The sequence below is a fragment of the Callithrix jacchus genome, chromosome 3 (genome assembly GCF_049354715.1).
Source record: "Callithrix jacchus isolate 240 chromosome 3, calJac240_pri, whole genome shotgun sequence".
NCBI lineage: Eukaryota > Metazoa > Chordata > Mammalia > Primates > Cebidae > Callithrix > Callithrix jacchus.
The window spans coordinates 75,291,864-75,307,389 of record NC_133504.1 but is presented as its reverse complement, the minus strand read 5'-3'; the positions used below and the strand labels follow the sequence as shown (position 1 = coordinate 75,307,389).

The 15,526-nt window shown below is 34.1% G+C and overlaps 2 protein-coding genes across 36 annotated transcripts in view; one reads left to right on the top strand and one right to left on the bottom strand.

Annotated features, from left to right (window-relative positions):
• The window catches only part of BLTP1 (bridge-like lipid transfer protein family member 1), a 220,865-nt gene extending 207,579 nt beyond the window's left edge, over positions 1 to 13,286 (top strand). For all 31 annotated transcript variants that reach the window (XM_035293010.3, XM_035293009.3, XM_078366548.1 and 28 more), the window contains 9 exons: positions 142 to 299; positions 424 to 616; positions 824 to 1,041; positions 4,372 to 4,623; positions 5,257 to 5,460; positions 6,727 to 6,921; positions 7,319 to 7,453; positions 10,052 to 10,217; positions 12,566 to 13,286. In XM_035293010.3, the coding sequence (XP_035148901.3) occupies positions 142 to 299; positions 424 to 616; positions 824 to 1,041; positions 4,372 to 4,623; positions 5,257 to 5,460; positions 6,727 to 6,921; positions 7,319 to 7,453; positions 10,052 to 10,217; positions 12,566 to 12,782 (1,738 nt within the window). In that variant the 3' untranslated portion in view covers positions 12,783 to 13,286. The remainder of the gene's footprint in view (positions 1 to 141; positions 300 to 423; positions 617 to 823; positions 1,042 to 4,371; positions 4,624 to 5,256; positions 5,461 to 6,726; positions 6,922 to 7,318; positions 7,454 to 10,051; positions 10,218 to 12,565) is intronic.
• Positions 1 to 15,526, bottom strand: part of LOC108590822 (uncharacterized) — a 66,684-nt gene that overhangs the window by 20,953 nt on the left and 30,205 nt on the right. The window contains exons 1-3 of one of the 5 annotated variants that reach the window (XR_013532914.1): positions 11,819 to 11,953; positions 8,902 to 9,018; positions 8,117 to 8,246 (exon numbers count right to left, since the gene is read on the bottom strand). The gene's annotated coding sequence lies outside the window, so the exon portion shown is untranslated. Of the gene's footprint in view, positions 1 to 8,116; positions 8,250 to 8,901; positions 9,019 to 10,833; positions 10,967 to 11,818; positions 11,971 to 15,526 lie in introns of those variants that run through there. The other 4 variants (XR_013532913.1, XR_013532917.1, XR_013532915.1 and 1 more) reach the window with 4 other exon arrangements.

The window sequence follows — 15,526 nt, the reverse complement described above, 5'->3', positions numbered from 1 at the left end:
TAGTTTTTATAAAAAGTATGTTGTTTCACTGTCAAACTTGACCTTTTAAATAATCTGATTTAACTCCTTTTGAATTTAAATCCTGTTTTAATTCATGACACTGGAAGCTGTATATCTAACTAATAACTTTTTTTCCTTTAGTTGGACAACTAGTGGTTTGAAGAGCCAGGGCCGTCTGTCAGTAGGAAGTAATCGTGATCGAGAAATTAGCATGTCTGTTGGTCTGGGAAGATCACAATTAGATTCTAAAGGAGGAGTAGTTGGAGGGACCATAGATGTCAATGCTTTGGAGATGGTTGGTATGTTGAAATTTTACAACTGATCTAACATATCTTTAAAATATATATATTTACTTTTATAAATTGATTCTGATGATTTTCACATGGACATTTCTGTGAAAATTAATTATTGTTTCTGTTTTAGCACATATTTCTGAACACCCAAATCAGCAACCCAGTCACAAAATTCAGATTACTATGGGTTCTACTGAAGCTCGTGTTGATTACATGGGCTCAAGTATCCTCATGGGCATCTTCAGTAATGCTGATCTTAAGCTTCAGGATGAATGGAAAGTAAACTTGTATAATACATTGGAATCAAGCATAACTGATAAAAGGTATTTATTAAGGATTACTTTTGGACACTTTACATGACTGTTGTCAACATGTTTTCTACCATCTAGTGAGAAAACAAATTTTTCCTACAAAATTATTATTTATTATGCAATTAATACAAATTAAAAAGCTAGAGGGAAGAAAATGTTTCTTGTACTTTTTGAGTATCTTCTGTAAGACATATGACAAAGATTCTGTTTATATTCTAGTGAGATTTTCGTCCATGGAGATTTGAAGTGGGATATTTTCCAAGTAATGATATCAAGATCAACCACACCAGATCTGATAAAAATAGGAATGAAACTCCAGGAATTTTTCACACAACAATTTGATACCAGCAAACGAGCTCTGTCTACTTGGGGACCAGTTCCTTATCTTCCACCAAAGACAATGACTAGCAACCTAGAAAAAAGTTCACAAGAACAATGTAAGAATTAGAATTAAGCTTTTCTATATGCTGTATCTTTCACTAAATATGTTACATTCTTAATTAAAAATAATAATCTGTATGTCCCTTCTTACAAAATAGGCCACAGGCTTTTTTTTTTTGTTTTTTTGAGACAGAGTGTCACTGTGTCGCCAGGCACCAGGCTGGAGTGCAGTGGTGAAATCTCGGCTCACTGCAGCCTCTGCCTCCCAGGTTCAAGCAGTTCTCCTGCCTCAGCCTCCTGAGTAGCTGGGACTACAGACACGCACCACCACGCCCAGCTGATTTTTGTATTTTTTGGTAGTGATGGGGTTTCAACATGGTCTTGATCTCTTGACCTGGTTATCCACTCATCGCGGCCTCCTAGAGTGCTGGGATTATAGGCATGAGCCACTGTGCCTGGCCGCCCACAGGCTCTTTATCCCACTCAATTAGCAAAGGATCAGATTTTCTACCTGCCAGTGGAATTAGAGGTCATCATTTAGGAAGTTATCATTTATTATCCCTTCCCCCTGCTGCAGTGCATCTGCATCCATACCCACTCCATGCTCTTGAATACTGTTTATGATAATATCATGTTTTGGTTTAGAATGTCTGTGGAGTCAGAATATCCAAATTTGGATTTATTAGGCAAGTGATAGTAAGATCATCTTTATTTTTACTTAGTAATTCAATTGGCAAATATTTATTAAGCTACAACCATGTACTTAAGCACTATTCTAGACACAGGAAATCCAGTGATGGACAGAATTACTACCCTCTTGAAGCTTAAACTATAATGGGAGAGAAAGACCATAATAAATTTACTAACTAAATATATACGATAATTTCAGTAAGAGAAAAGTGCTAAGCAAAAGAACAAAAACAGAGGAAGAATATAGAGAATGATTAAATCTAAGGATAGCTATTTTAGAAAGGGTGATCATTTAGGCCTTTTCTGAAGTGACATTTTAGTGGAAACATGAATCAGAATAAGGCTAAGATGTGGGAGAAGAGAGTTCCAGGCATAGGTGGATATTGAGTCCAAAGTTCCCATAGTAGGAACAAACTTGGCTTAAGAATCATTAAGGTTGCCTGTGGCTGAAACAGACATGAGCAAGGACGAAAATGTTGAACATGAATTCACAGAGGTACACCACAGATAAGATTTTTAATATGATGGTTAGCTATCAGAGAGTTTTAAACAGTTTTGATATCTGATTTATCTTTTTTAAAAATACTCCCTTTTTGAACAATGAGAACACATGGACACAGGAAGAGGAACATCACACACTGGGGCCTATAAGGGGAAGGAATAGCATTAGGAGAAATACCTAATGTAGATGACGGGTGCAGCAAACCACCATGGCACATGTATACCTGTGTAACAAACCTGCATGTTCTGCACCTGTACCCTAGAACTTAAAGTATAATTAAAAAAAAAAAACTCCCTTTTAAAGCTCATTCTGGCTACTATGTGAAGAACAGACTATAAGTAGTTAAGAATGGAAGGAAACAATCGCAATAGTTACCATTACCATTGTTACGTACATAGTTACATCATTATTGTAAGGAAGCCATTGCAACACTCCAGACAAGAAATGGTGGCTTTCACTAGGATGATAGAGGTGTAAGTAGTGAGAAGCAGTCAGAATGAGGATAGCTTTTTAAAAACTCTATTATCACAGAAGTAATGCATGTACATTGAAAAAAAAAACAGAAAACACAATAGAAGCAAAAAATTATCACATTCCACTCAGAAATCACTGTAAACACCTTAAAGCATATACTTCCAGATATTTTTCTATGTATCTGTATATATGTGTATATTTTATGAAAATATCCAAACTCATACCATTTTGTATGTCATCTTCAACTTTGCATTTTGCTAATTACTTATCTCCTTTAGCTTTCAAAACACATTCAGATTTCTATGATTGATCTAAAAATGTCCTGTATAATGGGTTTATCCAAAGCAGTTTATCCAATCCAAGATCACAGGTTAAATATGGTTACATTCCTTTACCTTCTTTTAATTTAGCATAGTTCATTTTTTATATGAACTGACTTGTTGAGGAGATGTAGCCAACTGTCCTAAGGAATGCCCTACCTTCTAGATCTTTTTCAGTTACTTCCTTGTGGTATCCTTTATCTTTTTCCTCTAGTCCACGTATTTCCTTAAAACTAGAATTTATATTAGGCATATACAAATTGAACGATGTTCTGCAAAATGCCTGGCCTGGATTCTTAAAAAAAAACTCCTTGTCACAAAAAACAAACATAAAGGCTTAGAGAATTTTTTTAAGGAAAACATGCCAGCCGAATACAATTCATGATCTTTGTTTTGGATCATGGTTGAGAGGTATGAAAAACAGACAAAAGGAACGTTACTGGAATAAATGGAAAATATACCTTGCATGTTTGATTAGTGCTTCTCAAACTTTAACATGTATCAGAAAAACCTGGAGATGTTATTAAAATACAGATTTTGATTTAGTAGGTACAGTTAGACTTAAGAGTCTGCATTTCTAACAAGCTCCCAGGTGATGCTAATTCTGCTGGCCCTCTGACCTCACTTTGAGTAGCAAAGAAATAGAAGAGTTAAAAAGCAGTACTCAAACTAAGGAGATCTGTATTTGATTTCTAGGTTTTCCAGTTACTGGTTCACTTAACCTCTTTGTTCTGCTTCTTCACTTGAAATCAGTTAAGATGATTTATGTAGTTTATAGTTATTATGAGAATTACACAAAATATTTTGCAAGTACGTTTAACTCATTAACAATTACAGATATATTAGGAGGTTTTGAGAGGGGTGTTTGTGTTTGTTTTAGACAGGTTCTCACTCTATCACCCAGGCTAGAGTCCAATGGCACGATCTCAGCTCACTGCAACCACCGCCTCCTGGGTTCAAGCAATTCTCCTGCCTCAGCCTCCCAAATAGCTGGTACTACAGGCATGCACCACTGTGCCTGGCTAATTTTTATATTTTTAGTAGAGATGGGGATTCACAATGTAGACCAGGCTGGTCTCGAACTCGTGACCTCAAGTGATCCACCAGGGCTCGGCATTCAAAAGTGCTGGGATTACAGGTGTGAGTCACTGCATGCAGCCTCAGACATACTAGTTTTAATTATTATTAGCAAGTGACTACTTTCTTTATCCTCATGCAGCCTCTTTTCCTAGAATGTGTCTTTATTAGCAACTGCTAAATGTTAAACAGGCACTGGACACTGTTTTCATCCCTTTCCTGAGATTGTAGAAAGTTGCCACTTGCTGCCTTACTCCACCCTATTCAAGGGTACTCATTAGGCACTTATGGATACGTGTTTTTTTTGTTTTGTTTTCTTGCAGTGCTTGATGCAGCACATCATCGACACTGGCCTGGAGTACTGAAGGTGGTATCTGGATGCCACATATCCTTATTTCAGATTCCATTGCCAGAAGATGGAATGCAATTTGGAGGATCCATGAGTTTACATGGAAATCATATGACACTGGCATGTTTTCATGGTCCAAACTTCCGTTCAAAATCTTGGGCTCTTTTTCATTTAGAAGAACCAAATATTGCTTTTTGGACTGAAGCTCAGAAAATCTGGGAAGATGGTAAGCTGACACATTTCCAGCTTTTACTTTCTCCTTTCTGTTATGACTACAAATGACAATGATATTTCTGAAGTTAGTCTCTATTTGTTCTCATGTATCTGACATGTTAAGGAGTTCACTGCCAATGAGTCAATATTTATAATGTCTGGAACATGTTAATTTCTGAACTTGCCATCTTACTCTCTGTTTCTTGCTTAGGCAATTAAAGTTTCTGCTGCTGTGGCTAAACATAGTCATGGTAATAAATAGTTACTGTAATCTTTCTTATAAAAAAAAAGAAGTGAAGGCAACATAGTGGTAGTGTGAGGAAATTATTTGCCAGTCAAGACTATATTATCAAATATATAAGGCAAGGATGTGCTTTTACCTCTACAGTGATAAATCCATTTACTTTGAGCTTTACTCTTCTACTTGGTGGTTTCTAAATTATGAGGGAAAAAAATGTTTGATGCTCTTCATCTTACTAGGGACAGATCCAATTACCACTAATAGAAGAAATATTTGTTAATTATTTGGTTTTTGTCCTCCTAGCCTTCCTATATATGACAAATGAATATACTGCTCTGAGGCCACAATTATCATCTTGAATCTAAATATAGATTATTACTTCAAAAAAATTTTATTTTGTTGTAGGCTCCAGTGATCATTCTACATATATCGTACAAACACTGGATTTTCATCTGGGTCATAATACCATGGTTACAAAACCATGTGGTGCTTTGGAAAGTCCTATGGCAACGATAACCAAGATAACAAGGCGCCGCCATGAAAACCCACCCCATGGAGTAGCAAGTGTGAAAGAATGGTTCAATTATGTTACAGCCACAAGGAATGAAGGTAAAAATTTTGAGTCTTTGGAAAGATTTATTTTGTTATTTCCATTTTAGGTTCTGTTGACTGTGTTTAGAATTTAAGTAGGATGGTGTTTTCATTTCCTTAAACAATTTTCATTTTTAACCTTGCTGGTTGACACAAGTCATAACTATTTAATACCATCCTGGTAATGCAGCATCTCATGAACTCAAATCATTTTAGATGTAATTGAAAACATTCAAAATAAGTTTGTCTTTAAATAAAAAATTAAAGTTTATTATATTGAGAAATATTTTAGAAATTTTTGGGAAATGATCCTGGAAAAATATTTTGGTAGTAATGCTAAAAAATGGAGACTGGGCCGGGTGCGGTGGCTCATGCTTGTAATCCCAGCACTCTGGGAGGCTGAGGCAGGTGGATCATGAGGTCAAGAGATTGAGACCATCCTGACCATCATGGTGAAACATCGTCTCTACTAAAAATACAAAAATTAGCTGGGCATGGTGGCATGTGCCTGTGGTCCCAGCTACTCGGGAGGCTGAGGCAGAAGAATTGCTTGAACCCAGGAGGCAGAGGTTGCCATGAGCCGAAATTGTGCCACTGCACTCCAGCCTGGCGACAGAGCAAGACTCCATCTCAAAAAAAAAAAAAAGGAGAGTTAAAAATTTCTTAAAACAAAGGAGAATAAAAGAGTGAATCAAAAGATTATATCCATATTGACTGTTTAACCTTTCAAATAGGGATTTTGGGGGAAGAGGGATTTTTATGGCTGGAGTTCTAAAGTGTCTATTAGTATAATGAACTGTTGTCTGAAGAAAAATACTAATTGTTATAATTCTAAGATCTATAAAAGATCTTTATAAAACTAAGATCTATATTTAATTATAGCATATATGTTGGGGAAAATGAGTACTTCTGACTGACTTCAAGATCAGGATCCTATTTAATTTCAAATTCTGTAAGAGTGAAGTCTTCCATCTATGGAGACCTTTGGGCTTAGTGAAATTCTAACTTCAGACATGAATTCAGCTGAGAATAATATTCATTTTAAAATCCCAGAAACCAAAACTAGAATGTATTAGGTTTATACAAATCACATTATAAAGCTTTGATCTTGACCACAGTGATATACAGATATCAATATAGATACACTACATACATATATATGTGATTTTTTTCCAATTTTTGAAATAACAGTTCTGTATATTATAGTTGTCTTGAAAGCTGTATAGGCTTGTCAATGCCTATTGTTTTAATAATTTCACTCTGACTTTATCATTATGCATGTAGAGCTAAATCTACTTCGTAATGTTGATGCTAACAACACTGAGAATAGCACTACTGTGAAGAATTCTAGTTTGTTGAGTGGATTCAGAGGAGGTTCTAGCTACAACCATGAAACAGAGACTATCTTTGCATTACCAAGGATGCAGCTTGACTTTAAATCCATTCATGTTCAAGAACCACAAGAACCTTCATTACAGGGTATGTAGAAAAACAATTTAAAGTTAATAAGAAAATTCTAAAGAAACTTAAAACTACTGCTGTCTTCCCATGGATTATTTTTGATAATTTCATTAATATCTAATGAAACTGATTTTCTAGGCAAACTTGATTTATTTTCTTACCAGCTATATGATCTCTGGAAAATTATCTGATCAACTTATACCTCTCTCTCCTCAGTAAAATGCAGAATAATTGGACTTCATTTATAGGACTATTATGAGGAATTAATGGCATATATAGGTTGAGCATCCCAATCCAAAAATCTGAAATGCTGTAAAATTCAAAACATTTTGAACACTGATATGACACACATAGACCTATATAAATCCTTAGAAGATTACTCATTTTATTAAATCTTTTACCCATATTATTGCAGATGCCAACCTCAAGCCAAAAGTAGAATGTAGTGTGGTGACAGAGTTCACTGACCACATTTGTGTGACTATGGATGCTGAGCTCATCATGTTTCTTCATGATTTAGTGTCAGCTTATCTTAAAGAAAAAGAAAAAGGTGGGTGGAATATTCTTTTCTATCAAGCTGCAGTAATGGCAGCTACCAATGCCATTTACATTGATTTTTACGGTCTAGTGAGAAAACAAGTGGAATATATATCTCCTCCTATGAACTGAAGATAGCAGTAAATAGCGTTAGTAAGACTATCACAGACTTTCTGAGTACTTGCTATATATACAGCACCAATGGTGTTTTATACTGTACAAAGTGTTTCTGTATACATTATCCTATGTACATTTTCAGTTAGACCTTATAGGAGATTCTTGAAAAATAGAAAAATGTGAGGAAATACTGCAAATCAAAGTGAAATGACTAAAGAAACAACTACATAATAAAGAAGCATGAGTTACTTACCTAATTGTGAAAACTGAATTAAGATGATAAATGTTTAGAATGCAGAGAAAATTTTCTTTTTAATAAATAAGTTATTTAGATCTCATTGGTGGTATTTTGTGTTCATGAGCTTGATAACATTGGTTTACTCACTCGTAACTTACATGTTTACCCATGAAGAAATGTATGGTGGGGGGTGGTGGCTCACATTTGTAATACCAGCACTTTGGGATGCTGAAGAGTTGAGCCCAGGGGTTTGAGACCAGCCTGGGAAACAAAGTGAGACCCCTAAAAAAATACAAAAGGTAGTCAAGTGTGGTGGCACATACCTGTAGCCCCCACCTGCTTGGGAGACTGTGAGGTGGGAAGATCACTTGAGCCTCGGAGGTCAAGACTACAGTGAGCCATGAGCCATAATCACACCACTGCACTCCAGCCTGGGTGACAGAATGAGATCCTGTACCAAAAAGAAAAAAAAAAACATGTATGACAACCCTAATATCTAGAATTAGCTAATATATTATAGTACTCTGTAACTGTTTAAAAGAATGAGATAGTTTGAAATATCATGATTTGGAATGCTTACAAAACATACGGCTATTTATTCATTCAATAAATATTTATTGCACCGTTATGAATATACAATGGTAAAATCACAGATGTTTCTTAATAAATAGCTTGGTATAAATGTAATTTGTTCAGGTCACACTATAATACTGTTTCATTTTCTTCATGTGGAAAAATATAAAATTTGTACTTTAAAAATAAAAGATTTATCAAAAGACTATGTTGAAAGAGTGCACAGGTAGCATAGCATAGACTGAAATGCTCTTTTATTAATAATTAATTGAGATGTGCCCAAAATTCAGTGAGACAGTAAAATCAATGATGTCTGGGAGAAATCTGTATGACCTCAGTAGAAACTTCAGGTAAAATGACAAACTGTATGATAGGCAATCTTATATATAAGTAGATAAAATCTTCACATACAGCCCCAACAGATACCAGTCACTGGTAATCCTTTTGTTTTTGTGCTTTAATATTTAAACTTAATGTGGAGAAAAACAGATTTAACATAAACCTGTAAAGTTCAGAATTATTTTCTAGTCTACCTGTATTTGAAAACCTGGCAAATTTGTTTCTCTCAGGTATGTTGTGAAACATTTGTCATTTTTTGAAGTACTGTGTTGGTCTTGGTCTGCCACAAGCTACACAAGCTATGTGTATTTCTAAAAAAACAACAGAAAGACTGTTTTAAATATAAACTGTTATAAAACATTTCAATGGGAAAAGGGGGTGGATTTACAATAAAGTATATCTGTGAGGATTTCAATTATAAATAAAATTATTACAAATAACAAGCAATTCATTTTAGCTAAAATACTCAAAACATACCTGAGAAAATTCTTAACAGCATGTCAGACTATACCAGAATCAACATTTTTAAAGAATATCAAAATAAATTGTAGCACTGTAACAACAGCACCAATAGTGAACAAAAACCCACCAACTGAGCAGGCCTTAACTGAAGAGGGCATCTGTGTTCTTACATAGTGGGTTACTACTGCTTTATTTTGAGGCTCATTCCCAGTCAAGTTATAACCAGAGCTATGTACCACGTATCATAGTACCTAATTAATTATTTTACGTCCAGTTTCTGTATTGAATCTAATACCCTAAGAGGAAAGCTGTATTCATCAAATAAGATCATGTGAAAGTATTAATGGCAAAAACTGCAAGTACTTTTGCACCACCCTAATACCTATGTCTCAGATTCCACTTTATATTTATTTATTATAGCCAATTAAAAGACTTCTCTTTATAAAGACTGAAAAGTCTGCCTACATAAAAATCTCTTTAGTACCACTCTTCAAATATATATACATCTATCCATAAACATACAAGAACAATTAAATTACACAGCTTAAATAAATAAATGGTATGGTGTGTGAATTGTATCTCAAAGCTATTTAAAAAAAAAACACCTATAGCCATCCTTTAGGAAGCCTACAACAATCAATTTCAGTGCCGTATGCTTGCTATATCAAATCAATGATCTCAGCATTTTTATCATTGATGTTGACATTATCTCCAAGAAATATCAATAATTGGTACTTATTTATGGCTTATTTAAAAATATTTTTAAGAAATGGAGTTAAATGAGTCCTTGACCAGGTCATAGATACAATGAGAAATGGAACCAATTCTTCTGTTCTTATGGTGATTTAAGATAAATGTATAATACTAATCTTTTCCTTATAGCCATTTTTCCACCTCGGATTTTATCTACCCGACCAGGACAGAAAAGTCCAATTATTATACATGATGACAATTCCTCTGATAAAGATAGAGAAGACAGCATCACTTATACTACTGTGGACTGGAGAGATTTTATGTGCAATACATGGCATCTAGAACCTACTCTTAGGTAAGTAATGTGTATATGCATTTTACCCATATGCTAAGGGATAACAATGAGAAAAAGTTATGAATAATGTAAGTTACATATGATTATCAAAAAATATATTCAGAAGTTAGTTTCTTGTAGCATCCATAGCTTGTGTGTGCTGTCTTTACTGCTTCTTTCTACTTTTGTGTCTCTAGGTAAGGCGAATGATGTACAAACACTGAGAGCAGCTCAGCACTGATAAGCTGTCCAATGGGTGACATTCTGTCAATCACTAAAATATGAGAATACTTATCCTTCCCCTGTTACCATTAGTTTTTCACCTTCTCACAAAGCTATTATTTTCAGGGTTTGAGGTAGCTACTGTACACTGTTTTGTTACATAGTATGGCAAGATACAGAAGTCATGTTTCATCATTAAGGAGCTGTTTGTTTCTTGCTGGATATGTCATAACACTATAACAAAACCTGCAGTGTCATAGTACCCTTTTGTTTGCATACCAAGCAATATAAAACCATACCTAAAATCTCAAATTTAACAAACTATGAGAATAAGGTTCCCTTACTGAATCATATTCTACCACAGTTATTATCCCAATTAAATCACTATCCCAAAGTTTCAAAGGTATTTTTTAGTTTCAGTTATAATAATTTCTATAACTAGTGATACTTAATTTTTGTGTCCTTGTTTGTGATTAACACTAACAGCCTTCCTATTTTTCTCCTTTCCTCTCATCTGCTTTGTCAATCCTGTTGTAACTGTCTGAATCCTGAAATAACAGTTTAAAAAAAAAATCCATTACATCCCAGGTCAACATTCTGCAAGATGATACACATTTTATTTAGATAAGGTTATTGTTCAGACATATTTATGAATTCCAAAATAAAACCTCCATTATGCAGTGATAACTCTTCTAGAGGCAGAAAGTAGTGACTTCGTGTGTTAGTAAGTAATAGATATACTGTAAAATTTCTTTTAACTAAATAAGCAAAACACTTTGGTCCTAATAGTACATATACCCATGAGAAATATTGTGTTAAAATACTGCAGAGGTCCTAATGTAGAAAACTGTTTATAAAATCTGTTTTGTATTTGCACATTTAAATAATATATTTAAATTTAATACAAAATGAATTTAGTTTCATGTAAGCATAAAAAGTTACCATATTCCTTTTTTTTTTTTTTTTCTAAGCAAACAAGAGTAACTAGAGTTAAGTAATGTGGTGTAGTGGTAGACAGCATGGTTTAAGAGCTCTGGCTGTAAGCCCAGCTCCTTTGCACAGTAGCTGAATGAGCTAGGCCAAAAGACCTAACCACATTGTTCTCTCTGCCTCAGTTGACTCATGAAAAATTTGGAAAATGGTATTACCTACCTTGTAGGGTTGTTACACTGGTTAAATGAGTTAATAAATGCAAAATGCTTATAACTATTTGAGTTTGAAGAGATCAATGTCTAACCACCCCCAACTCCCACCCTTAAGTTCAGAACCAATTGAAATAGTGGGAGAGAAGCATCTGGAAATCAAAATGACAGTTTTAATATAGATAAAGCTGATAACAGAAAATGTGGTTTAGCTGTATGGCAACAATGGCTTTCTACAAAGTTCAGGTTTGGTCTTACCTGCAGGGCATAGATGCAGAACTTAACTGGCGGGAAGGGCAGAGTCGGGGGTTGTTGGAGTTGTACAATCAGCAGCTCTGTGTATGTGCTCAACCACAGACAGCATGGAATACTCTAAGGCTAAGCTGTTTAGGGGTTTGCTCTTGAAAAACCTATGGCATGAAGGAACAGATCAAAATGAAGGGCTCCCAAGAGGGAGGAGGGTACTAAACTATGTTACTCATTTCCTCTGTTAATTTTGCCAATTGGATAAATTGTCAATATAGGGGCAGAAGGTGGCCAATAGTGTTTAACTAATAGCTTTTCCTCCACATATAAGGAAATAGCCATAATAGGGAGAAAATGACTCTCCCTTCAAACACGTTTAACACATAGCACTCAGTAAATTTTAGCCTTTTTCTCCCATTATGCCATATGCTTATGAAATCTATTAAAATTAACCAGATGTTCTTTTATATGATTACGATAACTGTGTAAAAGGCCTAAAATATATCATTCAGGATGAAATACAGTAAACACTATTGCTGTGTTTAGGTTGTCAAAGATACTTATAATATATATGGTTTTTTAATGCCATTATTATGGTGAATCCAGGAATTATGGACTCAAATATACAAATGTACCTACTGAAAATATTTTGAGTATATTATAGAGGCTTAGTGGTGTTCTTTTCCTGCCATTAGAACTGTGCTCTAGGGCATTATATTCCTTAATAATAGCTAATAATAACTGTAATTTTTATTTTAGATTAATTTCTTGGACTGGAAGAAAGATTGATCCAGTAGGTGTTGATTATATTCTTCAGAAATTGGGCTTTCATCATGCTAGAACTACTATTCCTAAATGGCTTCAAAGAGGAGTCATGGATCCACTGGACAAGGTTCTGTCAGTTCTTATCAAAAAGCTCGGTACTGCACTACAGGATGAAAAGGAAAAGAAAGGAAAAGACAAAGAAGAACACTAAAAAGTAATTTGATCTGTGAACAAATTATGATTGTGTCCGTTAAGTTTTATTATACTGGAGTGTTTTTTTAGTATGATTTTAAATATAACTTTAAAATAATTCTAAATTTGTGGCCATTATAAGTTTGTAAGTTAATCTGTTTATTCTAGTTCCATCATTCTGTGTACAGTAAAGTATTGCATGATAATGTAAATTTTGTGAAAAACTAGATTAAAATATATAAATCTGCTTGTTAGGATTTATAATTACATAATGTGCAATATGATTCCTGCATCTTTAAAATGTTTGCAGAATAACTGTGAATTTTTTTGTTATTGGATTGGCCGTAACTTTTAGAAAAAAATCTTGTTAATAATGTGATTTTGCGGAGGTCATTATTTGCGTTTTTTTTTTTTTAATGTAGACTTGTATAAATACCTGTATATAGTTTGAGTAATTGTGCTATGATTGTATACCACTAAAATACTGTTAACTATTGTAATAAAAATCACAATAATGGTTTCAGTCTGTAGTAGTCTTTGAATATTTTTTCTACTTTTTATAATTAATAGATGCCCTTCCTGTGTCACAGCAGATCAGATACTTTCATAGATTATTTATACCTATATTACAGTTGGGCCATGAGTTCCACCTCTGTGGATTCAATTAACTGCAGATCAAAAATACTCAGGAAAAAAAAATTCCACCAAAGCAAAACTTACCAAGTACTACATTAAGTCCACATGAAAGAAGTGATGTGTAGGCATTGTCTTAGGTATTGTGAGTAATCTGCAGATGATTAGATTACTTGCCAGGAGAATGTGCATAGTTTATATGCAAATACTACACAATTTTATATTAAGGACTTGAGCATCTCCAGATGTCCTGGAGCCAATCCCCCATGAACACAGAAAGATGACTATGTTTATAAAAAATCAGCTCAAGAAGGATGCAATTAGGGACACGCACACAAGAGGCTTCAGAAATATTAGGTATTATTCCTTCTTATGCTTATGGTAAATTCACAGCAATTAATTTTTTATTATATTCCTTAAATGTTTGTATATATTATGTGTATGAAGTTATATATAATGATTATATATATTACATGTAATATATACATATATGTATAATGTACACATGTAAGTATAAAAATTTTAGCAAGATCTAAAATAATATTCAATGGTAGCTATAATGTTAATTGCCTCAAAATCTAGTCAAGTCAGAATGGCCAGTTTAAAGATTGGGTAAACAGTAGAATTGAAGAGCCAGAGTTAGAAAACACCTAAAGAAAGCCTCTGGTGCAGACTCTTGCAGTTAGGTACATAAGATAGTTTTATTTCTGACAGATTAAACAACAAAAAACTCTCAAAGAGCTGAGGTATGTAGCCAAGGGTATAGATCTAGTAAATGTCAATAGGGGAATTAAGATTTGCTGTCTAATGTCATACATCAACTTAATCACACAACGAAAACCCTAGTGTTAAAGTCCCAATTTTGCATTCTTTCTGCTAGGCCATCTTCACTGTCATCTGTCTGATCTCTGAATACCACCCCCACATCTCACTCCTACCATGGGTGCCTATAAAATAACAAGTATAAATTACCTTGTTTCTGGCACTTACTATGATAATGTTATAAAGAGCAAAAAGGCAAATTAAATCTGTAACTACTTAAAATTTCTATGACTCTGTTGGCCAAAGCTATGAGAAAACTAGCACTTTGTGTACTACTGATGAGAAAGTAAATTGGTACAAACCTCAGGAAGGACAATTATGTAACAGCTATCAAAATAACAAAGGCATATAATTTTTACTGGACATACAGTACTTCCATGTGTGTGAAGTAATTATACAAGTATGTATATTTGCAGTATTCCTTGTAATAAATGGTTGGAAACAATTCAAATGTTCATTAGTATAAGACAGGTTAATTAAAAGTGACGTCCATTCAGTGGAACAGTATGCAACTATGAAAAGGGGAAAAGATGCTAAGATTAATTCCTAAATAAAAAGATGTGGTCAGCCACTTAGATTACAAAGCTTCCAAGTGGTCTATTAACGTTATTTTTTGAGTATCGTGTAACTTCTATTCCAGTAAATCACATGGTGCATCCAGATAATTTGTAAAATTTCAATAACACGTTAAAAAATACAAAGGATTTTGCTCTGCTCTCCTATTTGTAAACATGGTACTTCTAGGTCTACGATTTGCAAACTGTCTATAGTGAAGAATGTTTTTTTCTAAAATCAAGTTCAATAAGATATAAATAATCTTGTAAAATATAGTAACTCAAAATGAAAAAAAATACCCCAAAATACACAAATAAAGCACAAATTTTTAATTACTGGGTTTAATTTATTAGATTCATATGTTCCATCAATTGCTATAAGAATTTCTAAACATGTACTCTCAATTTCTGTACTTGTCACGGAACAGTAACAATTTATGGGGTATCCTCAGTCCATGAACTACACTTTAAATAGAATTGCTTTAGCATGTTCTCCATTTTCACTATAGAGTGATACCTTTTAAATTTTAATAGAAGAACCTGATGACCTGTGTGGACTGGCTGTTTTCTATGCCAGTTGATAGTGCCATACCCAAAATGCTTGTGACTTCTGCACACAGAGCTAGATACTTGCAGATCTTTATGTGTCACTAGCACTTATTCTAAACAGTCAAGGAGGACCTCTATTTTTGTTTTTCATTTGAACTTCAGGCATAGAGTATATTTAGCCAAAATTGTCAGACAGATGGCTACA